At 47.1% G+C, this 25,447-nt stretch overlaps 1 protein-coding gene across 1 annotated transcript in view; it reads left to right on the top strand.

Moving 5' to 3' along the window:
- Nucleotides 1-25,447, top strand: part of LOC138480683 (FH2 domain-containing protein 1-like) — a 285,834-nt gene that overhangs the window by 163,222 nt on the left and 97,165 nt on the right. The window contains exon 3 of the mRNA XM_069612360.1: nucleotides 3,191-3,252. Within this exon, the coding sequence (XP_069468461.1) occupies nucleotides 3,191-3,252 (62 nt within the window). The remainder of the gene's footprint in view (nucleotides 1-3,190; nucleotides 3,253-25,447) is intronic.

Raw genomic sequence — 25,447 nt, 5'->3', positions numbered from 1 at the left:
TACAATAATAATTCACTATACATATACTCCAAAAGAGCCATTACCCCATATTGACAATCGTTGTGTTCCCAAAAAGACTTTAAGTTATGCGTTGCACACAGTATTATTACCCCTTCACTACCAGTCCTCTGTACCCACCTACCATTCGCCCCCTGTCCACCACCTCTCCCCCTTCAGGCCCCCTCACCCACACTACCCCTCCAGGCCCTCTCTTGGCCTTTGCCTTCTACACAAAAATAATCGAACACAGCAAAACAACAAACGAAAACAACAAGGCAAAATAACCTCTTCGTTGCCTCCTTCCCCCACCCGAGATATATTGGGCACAGGAATCCGAGCTCGCTAATCATACAGAGCTCCTACTTTTATCTCCTTTAATCACAATAAAATATGGTACCACCTTCTCCCCATACTTGGAAAGGATCCCCCACTCCTGTTTTCCTCCTCGTTATCTCCTTAATAACTCTAACAATATAAAAAATACAAAAAACGCCACGTGGTCTTTCCTTCACACACCCACAATATGTCTCTCCACTCACTCTTACCCCCATTGTTGCTTGCAAAAGGTGTACTTACATCTGCGTGTTCACCTGAGCTCCTCTGTCACTGGGTCCAAATAATGGCCTGCCCTCTACTAGGAGCCGCGCCCTGCTCCAAAGAGCAGACAGTAATTCTCTTAAAACAGCTACTGTACACCACTGCGGGTTGCGCAATTGGGACTGGCCACTGCAGGTGGGTATAGCCCCTCCAGAGATGCGGCCTGGAAGCCTCCGCCTTCGTGGGGGTCACTAGGATCATGTCAGGGTCATCAAAATGTAGAGAAGCCACTCAACACTCACACCAGAAAAATGCAACCCACTAGAGAAAAAGGCCCAGCAAACCTCTTGCAAGGAATACAAAGTTTAATTTCCACACAAAAATAAAAATGTGCCAGCAAAGAACTCTGCTGCCACGGAACGCTTTTGCAAAATAAATACAAGCAACACTTTAAAAAGGCACACAGCGTAATCAGTGATGTAAGTTAAATAATGTACACATCCAAATGGCTGGTTGGTGAGACCCTAGACATAGGCTACCTGCTCCATAAGGGATGCCAGGCCAATAGCCCCAGCCCAGTCCGTCCATCTTCTTCCACGTGGGCTTCTCCTCGTACGTCATCAGTCGCGAAGCTACAGTTAATTGGTCATTATATGAGAAAACAATACAGGCTTGATCACTACCCTAATGTGCACCTTGTACTGCAGACAAGGGCTTAGAGGATACTTCGAGGTCATTGCACCGCACACACCAGCTTGATTTCAGACGTCGGCGCCGGTCCAACGCTCCCACCCTTATTTTAGATTTGTTGTTTTGTCTTCCAGGCACCTCGCAGCACAAATCACATGACCTATAGTGAAGGCAACTTGTCCCTGCTTTCTGATCTTTTCTGATCGATTGGGAGTCTGACATGGATATGGTCAGTGCTCTGGGACTGACTGGTACCTTGGAATGCTGGGGTCTTGAGACAGGGGCTTCCAGGCACTATTACTTAGAGCTGGGCCTTGGGGACGGTCGGTGTCTCGTGCCCTCCTTCTCATGGCATTCCTTTTTACTGAGAGCTATCGACCCCCTCGCGGCCTTGCAGGGCTCATTCCTTCTGGGTTCCGAATGCTGGCAACACGAGACAATGAAAGGTTTATGAATCTCTGCAGCTCTGGCCTTTCTCACCGGTGCCCACAGTACAACCAATTCTCGCAGGCATACACCTATTCTGCCATGGCCTTGGCTGCAGCGCAAGGCTAAGCCTAGATTTCAATATAGCTACTACTATCTAAAATGGCGTTTGATTCCTAGTGTACTTTAAAGCCAAAACATGCACTACCCTCTCTGTACTATAGCCCCTATCCATGTGCCCCTATCCATGTCCCTCTTCCCCCTGGAACCTCCTAGAGCCCCCACTGCACGCTCTCGGGTCTCTGCCACATCTGAAAGCGCATTGGGGTGTGGGACCATCATCCCTCCCTCCAAACAACTGCTAGATTTATTTGCTTGTTGCTCTGGTTGGGCAGCTAGAGGTCTTTGCTTGCTGCTCTGGTTGGGCTGCTAGTTGTCTTTGCTTGTTGCTCTGGTTGAGCTGCTAGTGTTTTTGCTTGTTGCTCTGGTTGGGCTGCTAGATGTCTTTGCTTGTTGCTCTGGTTGGGCAGCTAGATGTCTTTGCTTTTTGCTCTGGTTGGGCTGCTAGATGTCTTTGCTTGTTGCTCTGGTTGGGCTGCTAGATGTCTTTGCTTGTTGCTCTGGTTGGGCTGCTAGATGTCTTTGCTTGTTGCTCTGGTTGGGCAACTAGATGTCTTTGCTTGTTGCTCTGGTTGGGCTGCTAGATGTCTTTGCTTGTTGCTCTGGTTGGGCTGCTAGTTGTCTTTGCTTGTTGCTCTGGTTGGGCTGCTAGATGTCTTAGCTTGTTGCTCTGGTTGGGCTGCTAGATGTCTTTGCTTGTTGCTCTGGTTGGGCTGCTAGATGTCTTTGCTCGTTGCTTTGGGTTTGCTCTTGTCCTAGTGATTTGCTCAAGTATTTTCTTCACAGACATTTTGGTCTCTGTTCAGTCCCTCTGAGCTGTTTGGGAATGCTTGTTGCTCTGGTTGGGCTGCTAGATGTCTTTGCTCGTTGCTTTGGGTTTGCTCTTGTCCTAGTGATTTGCTCAAGTATTTTCTTCACAGACATTTTGGTCTCTGTTCAGTCCCTCTGAGCTGTTTGGGAATGTCTGGACATGGACCGTGTGCTTGCTGGGTTTACACCCTAACGTTCTTCTCAATTGTGTGGGTTACCAAGCTCAAAGCTCACTTGTTGCTTTTCCCACAGTGAGGAAGGGTGGCCTTGGCTCCCTACTCTAGTGGTACAGAGGAGGGAAGAACGTATAGAAAAGGCTGACCAATGTAGTTTGCTTTTTTCTGTAGGTGACCTGGTACTTGCCTTTTTTATTCATTTCTCTACTGTTACTGGTTCACGCTTTAGCTCGACTGCTGTGTTGGTCAATGATCACCATATTGGGGCTAAGTGGAGTTAAGGCTTCTACAAAAGTCAAGGTCGGGTCGAGGTAAAGTGCTCCAAAATAAAGGGCTGGGCAAGTGTGGGGCGACAAAGTAAATACCAAAATATCTGTGATTCTCTGAGTACCTTTAATATCTCACCTGTCTCGCCTTTGGTTCTCCCACAGGTGGCGCTACTGGATCCCAAGCGCTGCATGAACATCAGCATCTTCCTGAAGCAGTTCAAGAGGTAAGAGTTCAATCCAAGATGGAGGGGCCCATCCTTCACCAATCCAAGAAGTAGGGCGACATACCTTCCCAATCCAGGGAGTAAGAGGCTATCCCTCGCCAATCCAAGAAGTAGAGAGCCAGCCCTTGCCAATCAAAGAAGTGGGGTGCCTATTTCTCCCCAATCTAAGAACTCGGGTGCCGGCCTTTCCCAAACCAAGAGGTAAGAGGCCATCCCTCACCAATCCAAGAGGTAGGGGGCCATCCCTCATAAATGCAAGACATCATTGGACATCGCGCACCAATCCAAGAGGTAGGCGGCCATCCCTCATAAATGCAAGACATCATTGGACATCGCTCACCAATCCAAGAGGTAGGCGGCCATCCCTCACCAATCCAAGTGGCAGGGGCCATACCTCCCCAATACAAGAATTATGGCGCTAGCCCATCCCAATCCAAGAGGCAACCAAAGGTACGGACCTAACCCTTGCCAATCCCAGTGCTAAGGGCCATCCTTCCCCAATCCAAGAAGGAGGGTGCCAGCCCTTACCAACTCAAGAGGTAATTGTAATTGTTTATTTGTAAAGCCCTTGTACACAAGTGTAGTGCTTCAAAGAGCTTCAAGGTGGGAGGGGAACAAGGGAACACAGTCATCATTCTTAGGTCTTGAGGATTCACTAGCTCACTAGGCCAGAGGAATATCTACTAATGTAAGTGCATGACAAAGAGTGGGGGGAAACGGGATGGGGAGAGGGAAAAGGACATACAGAACAATAAATTCCCGTACTAAGCCTGGTGACATTTCAGATTGATGGGTGATTGGTCATCTAATGCGTCTATGCATGAGTATTTCAGGCCCAACCAAGCTAGGGAGGGGAGACAGAGGGAGGACAGGACAGACACACGTGTTAAGCCTAGTACATTCAAGGTCGTGCAAGTGCGCAGAACGGTAAAGGTTGAAAAGATGGAAAGCCTTAAGTTGTTCATGAAAATAGGAAGCCAGGACAGTCGCAAACATAAGATACAGGAGGGTTAAAAGTTAAGGGGCCTGTGCTGGGTCTCGAGGAAGGGGGAGCAGTGGAACCCATCCTGCTCACCGCCATCCTGCAGATTGCAGAATAAGCCACTTTACACTCACACAACTACAGAAAGAGAGCAGTTGAAGCCAGTCTACACTCCCCAGGTCTGGCAGAGAAATAAATAAAAGCCACCCTATTCCCCCAGGCAGGTGCGGGTGATTCAAGTCATTCTATAGCCCTTCTCGGGTGAGAGGGAGACCTTATGGCAATCCCTCTCTGCTACCATCCACTAGAGACTGGAGGATGGACTTTAACTGTCAGATCAACGAGGGAGTAGTTGAAGTCACTGTGATTTCCCCTGCACAGGGGAGAGTATCAAAAGCTGTGGGACTCTCCCATGGCAGGTGCGTGATACAACCCATCCTAGAGCCCCTCCTCAGACAAGAGAGATACCTCTAGACTACCCCACTCTGCCACAACCCAAGAGAGAGTAGGGGACAGCATCAAACTGCCTCAATACGCAAGAGAGTACTGAACCCAACTGGTACTTCCACTGCACTTGAGAGAGACATTAAAGTGATCCTACTCACCCTAGAGAGAGTAGTGGGAACCATCCTACTCCCCCACACTCAGGAGAGAATAGTGGGAACCATCCTATTCCCTCCAACCCAGAGAGAGCAGTGGGAACCATCCTACCCCCTCGCCTCAGAGAGAGCGGTGAGAACCATCCTACTCTCCCACACTCGAGAGAGAGTAGTGAGAACCATCCTACTCCCCCAAACTCAGGAGAGATTAGTGGGAACCATCCTACTACCCCGCACTCAGGAGAGGGTAGTGGGAACCATCCTACTCCCCCACACTCAGGAGAGAATAGTGGGAACCATCCTATTCCCTCCAACCCAGAGAGAGCAGTGGGAACCATCCTACCCCCTCGCCTCAGAGAGAGCGGTGAGAACCATCCTTCTCTCCCACACTCGAGAGAGAGTAGTGGGAACCACCCTACTCCCCCAAACTCAGGAGAGTGTAGTGAGAACCATCCTACTCTCCCACACTTGAGAGAGAGTAGTGGGAACCATCCTACTCCACCAAACTCAGGAGAGAGTAGTAGGAACCATCCTACTCCCCCACACTCAGGAGAGAATAGTGGGAACCATCCTACTCCCCCGCACTCAGGAGAGAGTAGTGGGAACCATCCTACTCCCCCACACTCAGGAGAGAGTAGTGGGAACCATCCTACTACCCCGCACTCAGGAGAGAGTAGTGGGAACCATCCTACTCCCCCACACTCAGGAGAGAGTAGTGGGAACCATCCTACTCCCCCACACTCTAGTAAACGTCATCATGCCTCCTGCCCAAAATAGAGAAGTGGGAGTCATCTTATGCTCTTCGCCTATTAGAGATTACTAACTGCCCTCCCACTGCGCGTGAACAACAAAGAGTAGTGGGGACCCTTTTGACTTCATCCACCCAAGAAAGAGCATTGGGAGCTATTCAATGCTCCAAACCAAGTACAGCAATCTGGAAAAATTCCTAAAGTATCACAGGATAAAGAAATTAAAGCCACTCTTCACTGTGGAACCAGTATCAAGACCTTCCTACTCTCCTCCATCCATGGGTGAGTATTTGGAAGATTTCTACTCTCCCCCCATCAGATGAGACAGAATTTAAAGTTATACTTCTGTTTCCAACCGTGGAGACAGTATCAAAAGCCATAGTACTTTCCCCACCCAGTATCATAAACTGCTCTGAAGATAGTATTAAAAGCCACAGTACTCTCCCTAACCCTGGAGATAGTATCATAGGCCATCCTAATCTCTCCTGCTCTGAAGAGAGTATCAAAAGCCATAGTACTCTCCCCACCCAGGAGACAGTATCATAAGCCATCCTACTCACCTGCTGTGGAGACGGTATCAAAAGCCATAGTACTTTCCCCACCCAGTATCATACCCGCTCTGGAGATAGTATTAAAAGCCTCAGTACTCTCCCCGACCCTGGAGATAGTATCATAAGCCATCCTACTGTCACCTGCTCTGGACAGAGTATCGAAAGCCATAGTAATCTCCCCAACCCGAGACATCATAGGCCATCCTAATCTCTCCTGCTCTGGAGAGAGTATCAAAAGCCATAGTAATCTCCCCAACCCGAGACATCATAGGCCATCCTAATCTCTCCTGCTCTGGAGAGAGTATCAAAAGCCATAGTACTCTCCCCACCCAGGAGACAGTATCATAAGCCATCCTACTGTCACCTGCTCTGGACAGAGTAGCGAAAGCCATAGTAGTCTCCCCAACCCAAGAGACATCATAGGCCATCCTAATCTCTCCTGCTCTGGGGAGAGTATCAAAAGCCATTGTAATCTCCCCAACCCGAGACATCATAGGCCATCCTAATCTCTCCTGCTCTGGAGAGAGTATCAAAAGCCATAGTAATCTCCCCAACCCGAGACATCATAGGCCATCCTAATCTCTCCTGCTCTGGAGAGAGTATCAAAAGCCATAGTACTCTCCCCACCCAGGAGACAGTATCATAAGCCATCCTACTGTCACCTGCTCTGGACAGAGTAGCGAAAGCCATAGTAGTCTCCCCAACCCAAGAGACATCATAGGCCATCCTAATCTCTCCTGCTCTGGGGAGAGTATCAAAAGCCATTGTAATCTCCCCAACCCGAGACATCATAGGCCATCCTAATCTCTCCTGCTCTGGAGAGAGTATCAAAAGCCATAGTACTCTCCCCACCCAGGAGACAGTATCATAAGCCATCCTACTGTCACCTGCTCTGGACAGAGTATCGAAAGCCATAGTAGTCTCCCCAACCCAAGAGACATCATAGGCCATCCTAATCTCTCCTGCTCTGGAGAGAGTATCAAAAGCCATAGTAGTCTCCCCAACTCAGGAGACGACATAGGCCATCCTAATCTCTCCTGCTCTGGAGAGAGTATCAAAAGCCATAGTAATCTCCCCAACCCGAGACATCATAGGCCATCCTAATCTCTCCTGCTCTGGAGAGAGTATCAAAAGCCATAGTAGTCTCCCCAACCCAGGAGACGACATAGGCCATCCTAATCTCTCCTGCTCTGGAGAGAGTATCAAAAGCCATAGTAATCTCCCCAACCCGAGACATCATAGGCCATCCTAATCTCTCCTGCTCTGGAGAGAGTATCTAAAGCCATAGTACTCTCCCCACCCAGGAGACAGTATCATAAGCCATCCTACTGTCACCTGCTCTGGACAGAGTAGCGAAAGCCATAGTAGTCTCCCCAACCCAAGAGGCATCATAGGCCATCCTAATCTCTCCTGCTCTGGGGAGAGTATCAAAAGCCATTGTAATCTCCCCAACCCGAGACATCATAGGCCATCCAAATCTCTCCTGCTCTGGGGAGAGTATCAAAAGCCATAGTACTCTCCCCACCCAGCAGACAGTATCATAAGCCATCCTACTCTCACCTGCTCTGGAGAGAGTATCAAAAGCCATTGTAATCTCCCCAACCCGAGACATCATAGGCCATCCTAATCTCTCCTGCTCTGAAGAGGGTTTCAAAAGCCATAGTAGTCTCCCCACCCAGGAGACATCATAGGCCATCCTAATCTCTCCTGCTCTGGAGAGAGTATCAAAAGCCTACTCTCCCCACCCAGGAGACAGTATCATAAGCCATCCTACTCTCACCTGCTCTGGAGAGAGTATCAAAAGCCATAGTATTCTCTTCCATCTATGAGACAGTATCAGAAGTCATCTTACTCTTCCACCACCCAGGAGAGAGCATCAAAAGCTAGATTACTATTGAATATTAAAATCCTTCCTACTTCCTCCCACCTCATAAACAGTGACTGGCCCCTCCTAATCCTCATGTCCAGACGAGAAGTGAAGCTACGTTACTTCCGGTGAGGTCATCTTGTTTCCAGCTCATGTCTCTGGGCAGATCTAAGTAGATCTAAGTAGATCTAAGTGGGGTGCAGAGAGGGCTTTAGAAACCTCTGTTGAGTCTCCCACTTCCAGCCGCAACAGAGCAATGTACATAGGGGGCACACCCAGTGGGGTAGGGAGCAAGGGTGCAGAGCCAGCAGAGGAGCTGGGATGGGTAGGGGGCATGGGAGGAGGTGATCTTAACAGGAGGAGAATTATAGTAGAGGAGAGTGATCAGAGATTCACTCGGGAATGACGGGGGTTGCATGGCATCATCATGGCAAGGATGGGGCGGCATGGCATCATCCTCATGGGAAGGACAGGGGCAGCATGGCATCATCCACATGGGAAGGACAGGGGCAGCACAGCATCATCGGCCTCAAAGCGAGGCTGAGCCTCGATCTGGGCATTACTAAGCCCTCTGCTTCCGCCGGCAGGCGAATACGCCGGCCCACACGAAGGCCATACAAAGGCCCTGTTTTGCGCCCTGTTCGGCGCACGGGAGGCGTAGCCTGCTCACTAAATGCTGCAAGGACCTTTGCTCGTTGCCTGACGGGCCCATACTACCATGGTAAGCCCAGGGGCTTTATACCCTACATCTCTTAAAGGGGAACCATTAATTTGACATCTTGACTTTGGTCACCTGCAAGCTTATGCTAATCTCTGCCCACTGTTCCTTGTGCAATTTAGTCAATTTCGTCATTGCCTATGCTAATCTTTGCCCACTGTGCCTTGTGCAATTTAGTCAATTTCGTCATTGCCTATGCTAATCTTTGCCCACTGTGCCCTGTGCAACTTAGCCATTGCCTATGCTAATCTATGCCCACTGTGCCTTGTGCAACTTAGCCATTGCCTATGCTAATCTATGCCCACTGTGCCTTGTGCAACTTAGCCATTGCCTAAGCTGATCTATGCCCACCGTGCCCGGTGTATCCAGTTCCACATCATGAGTATCACACTTTGCAGCCTGCTATTGTACCTATCTGCAATTATCTTCCACCATAGAGAGGACAGTAGCCCCCCCACTATGCTCACAAGACCTCTAAATTCCACCATGACCACCCTCTCTACTGACACCAGTATGGAACACCCGGATCTGAATCCCCTATCCGAGTTTCCCAGCAACCCATGTAGTCTACTCTGTCGAAACTCTAGGCTCAGAGCTAGACTCTCGAAACTTTATGAGCCTCTGACTAGAACCCTACCTCCCAACAACAAAAGATCCAATACCCAGAAGCCCAACACCAACGTCCCCCGAAAAAACAGGAGACTTCCTCCCACTACCCAGACCAAAACTGTACCACCTCATCCGTCAAACCACCTACTCAAAGGAGGACTAATAAATGCAAGATCCCTGATAGCACATGCCACAGATATCTGTGATCTGATAGTGCTCGACAATCTGGACTTCATCGCCATCACCAAATCCTGGCTGCACAACGCAGCAGGACCCCTACTCTCCTTAGCCATCCCAGAAGACTTCACGATATTCAGGCAAGATAGAACCAACACGCGCGGCGGTGGCATTGCCATCATCGCAAAGACTAGCTTAGATATGAGAACCTCACCTACAATAGCAACTGACTCATGTGAATCACTTACTATCAAACTTCCACTAGCTAGCTCCCAAACTTTGACGATCCACCTCATCTACAGACCTCCTGGTCCCTTAGGGACCTTCGAGGAGGATCTCCATAATTCACTCTCCAACAACCTCAAAACCTCTTCACAACTACTTGTCCTAGGGGACTTCAATCTGGGCTTCAATGACCCTTCAGATAAAAATGCCACCATCATTGCCAATGCCCTCTCTAATCTGGGCATGACGCAAAAAACTCTTGAACCTACACATAATAAGGGAAGAATCCTTGATTGGCTAGTAGACTATAATTGCACTGCCAATATCAAAGCTATTATCCCTCAACCTTGGACAGACCATTTCTTCCTGTCATTTGAACTATCTACCTCCAGACCACCTCCACCAGCCTCCATCATGGCCCCGCCTTGCCCAACAAGAAACAAAAAGAGCATCACCAGAGATAAAGTGATCCCGGCCATTCTACCTACACTTAACGGACTAGCAGATCATCTAGACCCAGAAACACTAGTCAACGTGTACAACAAAATCATGCTAACTACCCTTGATAACATCGCACCCTTGAAACTCAGAAAAAGTAAACCCAAATCTCACCTAAATAAATGGTTTACCCCCAAACTAAAGGATTTGCGACTACTTATGAGGAGCTGCGAAACAGCATGGAGGCTCACCCCTTCAGTAGACCATAAAATGAAACTAACAGAAATCTCCTCCCAATATAAAAAAGAAATCCATCTGGCCAAACAGAACTCCTTTAATAAGCGGATCTCCAATGCCAATTCAAGCATGAGGGAACTATTCACCATCCTCAAAGAACTAGAGTCACCCATCCCCATCCCGGATACATGCACCAAAGACAAAACTTGGTGCTCCAACATTCAGCTAGCCTTATCCAATAAAATCTCTCTACTCCAAACGAAAATAACCAAAAAGAAAGCCTCCCTTACTCATCATTCCAAGCCTAACAACCTCACTACAGACCCTACCCCAAAGACCCAGGACACAGTCACACGGTTCATGTTTTCCAAAACATCGATTCTCGAGGTGGAGAAAGTCATCCTCTCTCTTAAGCCGTCTAACTGCCAGGGTGATTCTTGCCCTGCCCAGCTTATAAAAGACGCAGCTAGAGATCTTTCCCCGTTTATTGCCAAACTTGTCAACTCTTCATTCACGTCCGGCACGGTACCCACCAATTTAAAACAATCTTGGGTACTACCATTGCTTAAAAAGCAAACGCTAGACCCTCTTATACCCACAAACTACCGCCCCATTACAACTGTCCCCTTCCTGCTCAAAATCCTGGATAAGATCGCCTACAATCAAATCCAAAGTTTCCTGGAACAACATAAACTCTTAGGAGAGCGCCAATCAGGATTCCGTCCACAACATGGTACAGAGACTGCCCTGATCGACCTAAAGGCACAAATAGATGAAATAAGAGATAAAGGTAAAATGGCTCTCCTCTTGTTGCTGGACCTCTCGGCGGCATTCGACCTTGTAGACCATGGAGTACTTTGCAGCCATTTAGACTCTGCCGCACATTTTTCCAAGGAGGCCATATCTTGGATTGAATCCTTCCTCAGTGATAGGACCATGAGGGTGTTCTCCCCTTCGGCAGCGGCGGACCCAATCCCCATCCGATGTGGAGTCCCTCAGGGCTCATGCGTCTCCCCGACTCTCTACAACATATTCACTAAGCCCCTTTTTGATGATCTGGACCATCTTGGTATCACCTACACCAACTATGCAGATGATACCCAGATTCTCCTCCCACTTTCCGGGGACTACAACAAGGATTTGGCCTTGGTGAACAGGGTGTATATCATCGTCCAGGCATGGATGGCAACCCACGGTCTATGCCTGAATGATGACAAAACAGAGTTGCTCATCCTAGGGACACATTCTAACATGAAGAAACTTAGTCAGGATTATACCTCATTTGAAATTGACGGGAACATTATCAAGGTTTCCAAAGATGTGAAGACACTTGGCTTCTATCTGGATGCCACCCTCTCTTTTGATAAGCAGGTGAAGTCATTGGCATCTGCCACCGCCTACACATGCAAGCTCATTAGAGCAGGCAAGCATTTTCTCTCCGATAACAACTGCCTTATCCTAGCGAGAGCATTAATCCTTTCGAGGCTTGATTATTGTAATGCCCTCTACATCGGAGCAAACAAATCCATTACCCACCGACTTCAAATTCTTCAAAACAATGCCCTACGAGCCGCCCTTGGTGTACCCAAAAGATCACATATTTCAAACATCAGGCGTCAAAACAACTGGTTATCCTCCCAAAACAAAATCCACCTCAAAGTAGCATCCCTGGTTCACAAAGCCTTGAACAATGCAGCACCAAGCTATCTCTGCAATAAACTCACAAAAAGAAATCACTCGCGCCCTGCCAGAACTGCAAATGCCAACAGCCTCATCATTCCTAGATTCAGGTTATCTAAGGCGGGGGGTAGTAGCTTCCCGGTGCAAGCAGCTCAATTATGGAATTCATTGCCTAATCCTCTACGCGAGGCACAGCCCTTCCCTAGATTCAGAACTAACTACATCAATCTGCTAAGGACTGCTAATGAATAGCCTATTGGCGCCCACTTATCCTTCACCCTACCCTAGAACATACATTTCATCATGATCTTTATGGTCCCACTCTCTTGTACATAGATTATCTTATCATATTTTGTATCCATTCGGCATGTAAACCGCAACTGCTGCCTTCCTGTGATATTTTGCATTCTATAATTTGTATTTTGTATTTATACAGTGTATGTATCCCATGACCCCACCCTGCAACCTAAGCTTCGCATTTTTCTGTACTGCTGCGCCCGGCTACCTTCGGGTTTGGTGCGCATTATAAGTGAATAAAACAAACAAACAAACAAACAAACAATGGGAAGGATGGGGCAGCATTCCATCGTCCTCATGGGAAGGACAGGGGCAGCATGGCATCATCATGGGAAGGACAGGGGCGGCACAGCATCATCATCATGGGAAGGATGGGGCAGCATTGCATCGTCCTCATGGGAAGGACGGGGGCAGCATGGCATCATCATCATGGGAAGGACAGGGTGGCATGGCATCATCATCATGGAAAGGACGGGAACGGCATGGCATCATATTTATGGGAAGCATGAAGCGGCATGGCATCATCATCATGGGAAGGAAAGGGGTGGCATGGCATCACCATCAGGGGAAGGACGAGGCGGCTTGGCCTCATCATCATCATGGGAAGGATGGGGTGGCATGGCATCATCATCATGGAAAGGACGGGAACGGCATGGCATCATCTTTATGGGAAGGATGAGGCGGCATGGCATCATCCGCATGGGAAGGACAGGGGCAGCACAGCATCATCATCATGGGAAGGATGGGGCATCATTGCATCGTCCTCATGGGAAGGACGGGGGCAGCATGGGATCATCATCATGGGAAGGACAGGGGCGGCATGGCATCATCATCATGGGAAGGATGCGAATGGCATGGCATCATCATCATGGGAAGGACAGGGTGGCATGGCATCATCATCATGGAAAGGACGGGAACGGCATGGCATCATCTTTATGGGAAGGATGAGGTGGCATGGCATCATCCTCATGGGAAGGAAAGGGGTGGCATGGCATCATCATCATGGGAAGGACGGGGCGGCTTCGCCTCATCATCATCATGGGAAGGATGGGGTGGCATGGCATCATCATCATCATGGAAAGGACGGGAACGGCATGGCATCATCATCATGGGAAAGACAAGGGCGGCATGGCATCATCATCATCATGTGAAGGACGGGGGCGGAATGCACTCCTTGGAACAGCAGAGAAAGCCAGGATGACTCTCTACACAAAGACAGAAACACCAAAGCTCGCCCAGACTGACAATCCTTTAATAATATATAAGTTAGCAAGGCAAGGAAAACTGCAAAAACAACGCGTTTCGCGGTAACACACCACTTGGTCACGTTAAAAGTGCAAACATAGTAAAGGTGACTTTAAGAAGGCTCATCAGTCTCTATCTCCTTAGATGCGGATAGAGTGTCTCTGTTTAAAGCTTAATGCTTCTTAAATTCCTGCAAGGCAGACATCTTTGCACATGCAATTAGTGGCATGATTACTGCAAGCTGTAAGACCGGAGGGGGGGTCTGTACTTCCGCTCTCTATAGGGTAGAGGAGAGGCAGAGAGGACCCCTGCCAAGATTCTCTATTATTGGTAAACGTAGTCGAGCAATCAAGGCCTAGCTTCTCAGGAGGTTATGAAGGATGGTTCTTAAGTACAGTGTAGTCACCAAGCACCCACAAAGGAATGTCCACACACTGTATTGGTTAAAACACAGTCTTTATATAATTAATATTCAAGGTCACGTACACTATCACTTTGTACTCAGAAATCAACAATGGTAAATACATACAGTTCTAAAGTGGTACCACTAACGTTATCAGATCTCATTAAAGTGCATACGGTCAGAATGACACACAGATCAAATAAAGAGGAAACCAGCAGTAGAGAGAGGAAGGAAAGCAAGATGGTTGACGAATTGGCAGAATACTGCTCCCTCTACCTAGACTCAGTTCTGTGTGTAGAGCCCCCCACCTGGGCAACCTGTAGAAGAAAGATACAAGTCCAGTCCATATATTGTTCACACTAGACTCTCCAATAGTTCTGCAACCCCAAAGTACCTGGCAATGTAGCGTTCCTCGTCGGGGAATCGACAGCCCTTCTTGAGTGTCCTCATTTTCAAGCAGGAGTCACGGGTCATCGAACGTCCGACGGAGAACAGGTCGAGCTACGACGGTGAAGTGGCCGCTTCATTCCTAGCGGTGCTCGTTGACGGGGAAGCGTAAACGTCCTGCAAGGAAGAGGCGTGTGGGGCACCTCGGTGTTGACAGTTCTGGACCGCAAAGAGTTTGAAGAACTGTGGCCCAGCAAGGGCGTTGAGTCATCAGCGTCTCTGTGGTCTTTGGGTGGCGGGAAACCCACCGGTGGATGCTCCTCGGCGCGTCGACGGTCAGGCCTTCTCCAGCAGGATACAGTGGCGACGATGCGGATGAGAGCATCCTTGGATCAATGAAGTTCTTAGGCAAAATGGGAGCACGGCGGCTCCAGTCGGCGACGGCGGTCGGCGACAGTGGCGGACAACAGATTGGGCGCTTCTCCTTGGAGTTCTGCAGCAGCCCCCGTATCGGGTCTGCAGCCTGTCGAAGGTCTGTCTACCAGGGAGCTTAGGCAAAGATCAGCTGTGCACGATGGTCCCTCGTAGTTCAGGAAGAGGGTGCCTTACCAGGTCCTTACTGGGTCAGTCCTTAAGGCACAGCAGCTTTCAGATTGCGAAGGAGAGCAACAGAAATTCTTCTTGTCCAGCAGGACTTCAAGATCAAGCTTCAGTTACTCCAGTTACTCGTTGTAGTGGACTTCAGCTTCTAAACATGATTCCTAGCAGTGAGAGGTCCCCAGATATACTGTTGATCTCCCATTCATTCCGCTGGGTCACACTCAAGCATCCAATCACGAGTAAGGGCATTGAGGCAGGCAGGCAGCCAATCAGGCACACAGTGCATTCAGGCCATTCACTTCTCTCCAGACACTCACATCAAGTTATGTGTATTGGGACAAGTACCGAGCCATTCAATATTCCATACTGCATTCATACAGGTTTCGGGCAGGGCTGTCTCAGGCATTGTGTCAACCACCAGATACTAGACACCCACAACATAGAATGCGTATTTGTCACACACTCTATGACACCTATGTCACCCAGATCCACCGATAGGCGTACCCACAACATACGATCGTTCAGAAGGCTCCAGCCAGTCTGGTCGGCACTTCCCCACACTACCATATATGGAACTTCCACCCAACAGCCAGTCAGGGGGAAGGGACAGAGGCAGGCCTTCCCGGGACTTCAGGAAGATCAAGGTAACAGGTGACGGAAGGCAAGAGGCCATGGGGGCCATTTTGTCTCCATCAGGAATATACTGATTCCAATGACAGGGCCTGGGCATCCCAAAATGGAGGACGCTCAGGGCACCAGTCATTTCAGCACAGAGCTGCTACCAGCCCGTACCCTGCTCTGTGGGTCACACACCGGTGCCCAAAAATATACACTATGGGCACAGGGTTGCACCCCTACCCATGGGTGCCATAAGGGTATCCCATGGGTCTGTTCACCAAACCAAAAGAGAGAGCTGCACCGCCAGGAGTCCCACATGAACTCATGCGCGGAAAACACGACTGAACACACGATAAAAAGCAGTAAAGGACAAGGATACGGAGGCCCTGTCCCTCCGATGCATTTCCAGCATCACACAAACTAGTACACAAAAGTTAAAATCACATTGCTTAATATTTGAACAGTTTACATTTTCTCGAACACTTTGGAAAAATGCAAAAAATGCATGTAGCGGATTCATGCCAGAAAATATTTGTGCGTAGTGCACAACATTTGCCACAATCAGTTACCACCTTTAATTTAACTTACAATAGCCAACCATGCACAACATAGTTGCGAATGGAGTGGTATGGCACTGATTGTTACCGATTATGTGTGCAATGAAGAGAACGCTGTGATGTGTTGCCCATTATTACTGCAAATACAAGTAAAAAGCACACATTTCAATGGCCTTATTATAAATGTATATAACAAAAATTACTGGCCACACTAATATAAAACTGTCCAAGGACTAAGGCAAACATCAGTAAATAAGTGCTTAGTGCAAGTACAAATTAGCATGGTAAACAGTTTGACTGGTGCAAATATGCAAAGCAGCATTTCACTGGGATATATATTCCTCCCAGTTAGATATTTACAAAACGATAAAGTGCTTAGTGCCTGTAAACATTTCTTGTAAACATTCTGACATATGCAAACCAGCAAAAAAGTAATAACTATGTGTGTATGATGCTACCTCAGGAGCGAGCACTGCCTAGACTAAAATGTAAAATAATGTAGTCATAATTTGGTTTCTAGACTACTAGAATCTTACATAAATGTATAGTCCCCGCAGTGTAGGGCCTCGTATTCAGTCCTTAAATAAGTATAGTATCTGTATATAGCAGTTTGTTAAAAATGAACAGCACTGTGATGTAGCGTTAAGATCTAATAAATGTAGAAAGGAGCCTGCCAATGTTAAGGAATCCAAAAGAGTGATAATTAAAAGGGAGAGTGACTGATGAAAATGGCCCAATGTGTTAATGGCCTGTATGCACTTCTAAGGGAACAAAGTTAGAAGATAAAATCCAATAGAAAACAATATATCAAAATTCTAAAAAGCTATACTAAATAGTATCCTATGAAATGTCACAGGTATGACAATAATGTCCATGTAAGATAATCTCTACAAACCAACCAAAAATATGAATCATAGAGTAACCCGTGACAAAATTAAGCAAGCTCAAGCAGACCCACAGACCTGAAAAAAACCTATATGAACCAAGACTGTTGGAGACAGAGCCATGAAAAAGCAATAAAGAAAAGAAGGAAGGAGAGAAAACCAGTTGTATACTCTAATAGACAATACAAAAATGGAATATCATGTCAAAAACTTCTGACCGAGTTAATATGTAAGATGAAGCATTAGGCAATATTTTAAACCAAGTTGACTAGGTACAACCAAAAGATGGTTGCGAAAAGGCATGAAAACAAAGCGTCTCTGAGAGGTGAAGTCCATCTATATGACTAAAACAATCTCCTTGATAGATCAATCCATCATTGTTAAGTTCCTAAAAATGTATAGAGTTCTTCATCTAAATTGTGACCTCTTGGTTTTTTCGTTTCTAAATCCAGGATGCATTTAGTTTCCAATTGACTATGTGCCAAATCTCTGTTCCCACCCCTTGGGTGTTTGGCTATTGTGTGAATGCCAAAAAATGTAAAGCCATCCAGCTTCCCATTGTGTACTTCCTTAAAATGCACAGCCATAGGGTATGTTGGATCCACATTCTTAATGGCCCGAATATGCTGGAGCATACATAGCTTAAGTGTTCCTATGGTGCTCCCAAAATACCACTTGTCACAGGGACAGACGAGCAAGTAAACCACGTACTCCGTGTCACAAGTGATTTGTGATCTTATGGGAATGTTTTTCACCAAGATGGGATGTTCATAGTGGGAGACGTCTTTGGCGTGCTGACAGGCCTTGCATTTCCTGCACTTGAAAAAGCCTGCAGTTGATGTGTTGAGCCAAGTTAGGCCAGTGGATACGGTGGGTGAGCTCATGAAACTGGAGACTAAATTATCTTTGAGGGAGATAGAACGTCGGAATGTAATATTCATTCTGTCTCCTAGGATCGCCCCCAAATGTTTGTCCAAATGTAAAACATGCCAATGTTTCCGCATGATCTGCCGTATATGATGCCAAGTCCTGCCATAAGTGAGAATGAGTCGAGTCTCACTATTACACATTTCTGGTGATGTCAAAACTTTAGTTATTAAAAGTGAGGAGCGTCCTTGGTCCCTAGCTTTATGATAAGCTCGTTCAAGTATTCTTTTTGGGTATCCACGCTGTTTGAATATCAGGGCCATGCATGCACATCGTGCATCGAATGTCTCCAACTCGGAGCAGTTTCTTCTGATGCGAATAAATTCGCCATATGGTATATTCCATTAGAGGGAGTTGGGATGATTGCTTTTGGCGTGTAGCGGTACATTCAAGCTTGTTGGTTTCCTGTATAGTTCTGTGACAAGTTCATCCTGAGCCACCTTAACAAGAATATCTAGATACACGATAGCAGTCTTGTTATGCTCTCTGTAAACTGGAGATTTAATTCATTGGAATTATTTTTCTTGACGAAATCCAGCCACTCTGAGATTGTTCCATCCCAAATAATGAATAAATCATCTATATACCGCAACCAGAGTATTATTTTGGCAGTGTCACAATTGTTCTCTGTGCTCCAAACAACAAACTTTTACCACCAACCCATGAACAAATTGGCGTAGGAAGGGGCAAATGTGGTCCCCATGGCTGTGCCCTGGAGCTGTACATAAAATTCTCTGTTAAACAAGAAGCAGTAGTTAGTCAGACAAAGATGGATCATGTCTAATATCATTTGACTGTGTGATAAAAAGTTCATAGACCTTGTGTGTAGAAAATGTTCACACGCCCGCAGGCCATTATTGTTCTTGATGAAGGTGTACAAGGATACCACATCTAGGGTGGTGAGCAAGTATATGGGTTCCCAAGTAATGCCATCAATTTTGTTCAAAAAGTATTTGGTTTCTCTCAGGTAAAATGGAAGTGTAGTCACAAAGAACACCAAAGTCTCATCTACAAACTTGGAGGTGTTCTCATATAATGCCCCAAAAAGTGTCACAATGAGAGGGTCCCGGGGGTTTCCTCATACTCTTGTGCACTTTGGGCAGAAAGTAGATGGTGGGCATAACAGGGAACTTCGGGTGTAAATACTTGCACATATCATCCTCAAGTAATCCTTTGTCTTTGTATGTATTAAGCAAGTCAAAAGGTTTCATATTCATACCTGCGGTGGGATCTTCTTCCAATTTAGCATAGCATGAATGATCATTGAGTTGTGTTGCCGCCTCCTTGATGTAGTCCGCGCGATTCATCACAACAATGTTCGTCCCTTTGTCTGAAGGCTTAATGATGCAATCTGGTAAAGTGCTGAGATGTTTTAAAACATTCTGTTCTTGACGGGTAAGATTACCATGAAAACTCCCTTTGGTCTTCCTGATTTGTTTCAGGTCGTTAATCACTAAGTCCTGGAATGCTTCTATGTGTCCTCCCGGATTAAACATGGGATTGAATCTAGATTTGCACCTGAGTTGACTGGTGCCTGGCCAATCTGTATGTATATTCATGGAATTCCAGTCTAGATCACTAATATCATCAGTTTCAACACAGTCTGATCGCAGGTTTATGAGATTACCAAATGTAGCCATGTCCTCAATGGTAACAGGAGTATACCCCTCTGATGTTTCTTGAACAGGTTGCTTGGACGGATTCATGGTAAAAAAACTTTTTTAGCCTGACTTTGCGCATATATTTGTCAAAGTCTATGCGAGTTTCAGCATAATTGTAGTGGTTTGTAAGGCAAAAGTTGAGACCAAGTTTTAATACTTTCAGGTGGTCATCGGAAAGAGGATACGAAGAGAGGTTAATAATGGACGTCTCTTTGCTCCATATTGGTCTCTACAATGTTTTGGTTCCAGAGCGGGTCTTCCGTGCCGTCTTGTCCTTGTCTCCGGAATCTGAACCTATTGCCCTCCTTGTTTCTTTCCTCCTCTTTGTCCCGTCGTTTTTCCACAGCCTCTGCCTCTGGGTTTTTTGTTGCTGTTTCACATGTCCATCCCTAGCAACTGCATCTCTTCTAAAAAATTCAGTTTACGTGCAGGTTGCTCACTTTCACTTTCTGTAGTGTCTGCTTCTGAAGATGAGCAAGCGGCTGGAAGTTCCGTCATTGGTAGTTGTGGACCAGTGGGTAACTTGAGTCTCAAGGAAGATAAATACCCTTCCCTTTTCCTAGTCATTCTTGTTGCGTATAAATTTGCGTTGTTTACGCAACTTGATGTCATCCTCAAATGTTTTGTGTCCTTTTTCCATGCTGTTTCTTATGGCTTTACCCTCTTCACTGGGATCAATAGATTTTAACTGATCTTCCACTTCCTGTATTTTCAACTTCTTGCTGTCTATGCCAGCATACTTGATAAGGAGCTTCAGGAAACGTACAGAACATAGACCGCTTGCCTCTCCCCATTCCGGGCCTGTTCATCAAATGTAGGTGTGGTGAGGATGCGCACACCTCTAGGGACCCGCCCAACATCAATGTAGTTTTGCAATGAGAACTCCTCGCGCCATTTGGAAATTTCCCGGCGCTGCAGTCTCACCAATTCTCTTAACAGTTTCACTTCTACATTAGGCAATGCCTCAGCCTGTGGTCCTTTCGGCTTTCCCACGCTGGTGGTTGCTTGCTTCTCGCAAAATAGGGAAGCAGCTTGTTCCCTTCTGGCAGTTTCCTTGTCCATCTGTGACATCATTTTGACTGTTAATAAGGGTAGTCTGGCTTCGGTGTAAGTTTTCCCTGGAAAACAGTTTCCGTTCTAATAGCTGTAGGTCTTGGAATTTTACATATAAAATCAATGAAAAAACGTTGTTAAAGAGACGTTATGGTTAAGTTGCACTAATAAAAACCTATGAAATTCAATGAAACAAAGTTGCTAAAGGGATGTTATTGTGAAAGTAAAAACGGAAAACCTCAGAAATTCACCAGTTATGGTAAGCTAAGCAACCATAACTCATGCCACCACCATGCACTGCTAAGACTAACACCCAGGACATCAAAGATGACATCACAAATGTTGCTAGTCTTCCAGTGGGAACGCAGTCTTCCAGTGGAACGCTGTCCTTGCAATGGTAACGCTGTCCTTGCAGTGGTAACGCTGTCCTTGCAGTGGGAGCACTGTCTTCCAGTGGGAAACGCTAGTCTTCCAGTGGGAACGCTAGTCTTCCAGTGGGAACGCTAGTCTTCCAGTGGAAGTGCTGTCTTCCAGTGGGAACGCTGTCTTCCAGTGGGAGCGCTGTCTTCCAGTGGGAACGCTGTCTTCCACTGGGAGCGCTGTCTTCCAGTGGGAGCGCTGTCTTCCAGTGGGAATGCTGTCTTTCAGTGGGAACGCTAGTCTTCCAGTGGTAACTCTGCCCTTGCAGTGGGAGCGCTGTCTTCCAGTGGGAAGGCTGTCTTTCAGTGGGAACGCTAGTCTTCCAGTGGTAACGCTGCCCTTGCAGTGGGAGCCCTGTCTTCCAGTGGGAATGCTGTCTTCCAGTGGGAATGCTGTCTTCCAGTGGGAATGCTAGACTTCCAGTGGGAATGTTAGACTTCCAGTGGGAACGCTGTCTTCCAGTGGGAATGCTGTCTTTCAGTGGAACGCTGTCTTCCAGTGGGACACTAGGCTTCCAGTGGGAATGCTAGACTTCCAGTGGGAATGCTAGACTTCCAGTGGGAATGCTGTCTTCCAGTGGGAATGCTGTCTTCCAGTGGGAATGCTATCTTCCAGTGGAAGCGCTGCCTTCCAGTGGGAACGCTGTATTTCACCGGGAACGCTAGTCTTCCAGTGGTAACACTGTCTTCCAGTGGGAGTGGTAGTCTTCCAGTGGGAATTCTGTCTTCCAGTGGGAATACTGTCTTCCAGTGGGAATGCTGTCTTCCAGTAGGAATGTTAATTTTCCAGTGGGATCGCTGTCTTCCAGTGGGACACTAGGCTTCCAGTGGTAACACTGTGTTCCAGTGGGAATTCTGTCTTCCAGTGGGGATGGTAGTCATCCAGTGGGGATTGTAGTCTTCCAGTGGGGATGGTAGTCTTCCAGTGCAAATGCTGTCTTCCAGTGGGAGCGCTGTCTTCCAGTGGGAACGCTGTTTTCTTTATATATACTGTTTGACCAGATGAAGCAGCTGACCTGTAGGTGTTGAAGAGGTTCTTGGCAGCGCCACCCAGGAGACGCAGGTTCCAGGAGCCTGTTCCCTTATAAAGGGGGGCGGGTTGGCACAGCCTGGGTTCCTTCTCGCAAGCGCCTCTTGATATTAAGCAGTGATTTGGGAATGCAGGCGCACCTTGGCCTTTTTTGTGATGGCCTGTAAACCCCGGATATGTGGCGGGCCGGCGCTTCCCTTTGGGGTGGACCGTCCTGCCAGAGGGCCTGGCTGCCTTTGTGCTGCAGGAAGGCACACAGCATTCGTGATGACCTCTTGACCCTGCCGAGACTATTGTCCCGTCGGCTGTTTATTCAGCAAAAGCGAGCATTAGTGGAGCAGGTCGCGTCCCTGTGTAAGTGTGGCTAGCCGAGGTGGCTAGACACTGACCGATGGCTAGACACTGGCCGTACGGTAGCCCAAGGTGGCTAGACACTGACCGGTGGCTAGACACTGGCCGTACGATAGTTCAAAGTGGCTAGACACTGACCGGTGGCTAGACACTAACCTTACGATAGTCCAAGGTGGCTAGACACTGACCGGTGGCTAGACACTGGCCGTACGATAGTTCAAGGGGGCTAGACACTGACCGGTGGCTAGACACTGACCCTACGATAGTCCAAGGTGGACAGACACTGACCGGTGGCTAGACACTGGCCGTACGATAGTTCAAAGTGGCTAGACACTGACCGGTGGCTAGACACTAACCTTACGATAGTCCAAGGTGGCTAGACACTGACCGGTGGCTAGACACTGGCCGTACAATAGTCCAAGGTGGCTAGACACTGACCGTACGGTAGTCCAAGGTGGCTAGACACTGACTGGTGGCTAGACACTGACCATACAATAGTCCACGGTGGCTAGACACTGAGCGTATGGTAGTCCAAGGTGGCTAGACACTGGCCATACAATAGTCCACGGTGGCTAGACACTGAGCGTATGGTAGTGCAAGGTGGCTAGACACTGACCATACAATAGTCCAAGATTGCTAGACAATGACTGGTGGCTAGACACTGACCGTACGATAGTCCAAGGTGATTAGACACTGACCGTACGATAGTCCAAGGTGATTAGACACTGAACGTACGATAGTCCAAGCTGGCTAGACACTAACTGTACGATAGTCCAAGGTGGCTAGACACTGACTGCACAATAGTCCAAGGTGGCTAGACACTGACCGTACGGTAGTCCAAGGTGGCTAGACACTGACTGCACAATAGTCCAAGGTGGCTAGACACTGACCCTACGATAGTCCAAGGTGTCTAGACATTGACCAGTGGCTAAACACTGACCATAGAATAGTCCAGGTTGACTAGACACTGTCCATACGATAGTCCAAGGTGGCTAGACACTGACCGGTAGCTAGACTCTGACCGTACGGTAGTCCAAGGTGGCTAAACACTGGCCGTACGATAGTCCAAGTTGGCTAGACACTAACCGTACGGTAGTCCAAGGTGGCTAGACACTAACTGTACGATAGTCCAGAGTGGCTCGACACTGACCAGTGGCTAGACACTGACCATACGATAGTCGAAGGTGGCTAGACACTGACCGGTGGCTAGACACTGACCGTACGGTAGTCCAAGGTGGCTAGACACTGGCCATACAGTAGTGTAAGGTGGCTTGACACTGACCATACCATAGTCCAAGGTGGCTAGACACTGACCGTATGATAAACCAAGTTGGCTAGACACTGACACTATGAAAGTCCAAGGTGGGTAGACACTGGCCTTACAATGTTCCAAGGTGGCTAGACACTGGCCTGTGGCTCGACACTGACACTTCTATAGTCCATTAAATTGTTCCATGTCACATCAGGGGAATGATGATAGGTGATACACATTAAATGGTTCCATGTCACATCGGGGGAATTATAATAGGTGATACACATTAAACAGTTCAACGTCACATCAGGGGAATGATTATAGGTGATACACATTTAGAGGTTCCATGTCACATCAGGGGAATGATTACAGGTGATAGACATTAAATGGTTCCATGTCACATCAGGGGAATGGTTATAGGTGATAGACATTAAATGGTTCCATGTCACATCAGGGGAATGGTTATAGGTGATAGACATTAAATGGTTCCATGTTACATCAGGGGAATGGTTATAGGTGATAGACATTAAATGGTTCCATGTCACATCAAGGGAATGATTATAGGTGATACACATTTAGAGGTTCCATGTCACATCAAGGGAATTATTACAGGTGATAGACATTAAATGGTTCCATGTCACATCAGGGGAATGGTTATAGGTGATAGACATTAAATGGTTCCATGTCACATCAGGGGAATGGTTATAGGTGATAGACATTAAATGGTTCCATGTCACATCAAGGGAATGATTATAGGTGATACACATTTAGAGGTTCCATGTCACATCAAGGGAATTATTACAGGTGATAGACATTAAATGGTTCCATGTCACATCAGGGGAATGGTTATAGGTGATACACATTTAGAGGTTCCATGTAACATCAGGGGAATGATTACAGGTGATAGGCATTAAATGGTTCCATGTCACATCAGGGGAATGGTTATAGGTGATAGACATTAAATGGTTCCATGTCACATCAAGGGAATGATTATAGGTGATACACATTTAGAGGTTCCATGTCACATCAAGGGAATTATTACAGGTGATAGACATTAAATGGTTCCATGTCACATCAGGGGAATGGTTATAGGTGATAGACATTTAGAGGTTCCATGTCACATCAGGGGAATGGTTATAGGTGATACACATTTAGTGGTTCCATGTCCCATCAGGGGACTGATTATAGGTGATACACATTGGTTCCATGTCACGTCAGGGGAATGATTATAGGTGATAGATATGTAGTGGTTCCATGTCCCATCAGGGGACTGATTATAGGTGATACACATTAGATGGTTCCATGTCACATCAAGGGAATGATTATAGGTGATACACATTTAGTGGTTCCATGTACCATTCGGGGACTGATTATAGGTGATACATATTAAGTGGTTCCATGTCACTTCAGGTGAATGGTTATAGGTGATACGCTTTATATGGTTCCATGTCACAGTAGGGGGATGATTATAGGTGATAGACATTTAGTGGTTCCATGTCACATCAGGGGAATGATTATAGGTGATACAAATTATATGGTACTATGTCACACCAGGGGAATGATTATAGGTGATAGACATTTATTGGTTCCATGTCACATCAGGGGACTGATTATAGGTAATACACATTGGTTCCATGTCATGTCAGGGGAATGATTATAGGGGCTACACATTAAATGGT

This window comes from Ambystoma mexicanum, chromosome 5p, assembly GCF_040938575.1.
Source record: "Ambystoma mexicanum isolate Mex_15411 chromosome 5p, UKY_AmexF1_1, whole genome shotgun sequence".
NCBI classification, from domain to species: Eukaryota; Metazoa; Chordata; class Amphibia; order Caudata; family Ambystomatidae; genus Ambystoma; species Ambystoma mexicanum.
This window is presented reverse-complemented; position numbering and strand designations above follow the sequence as displayed.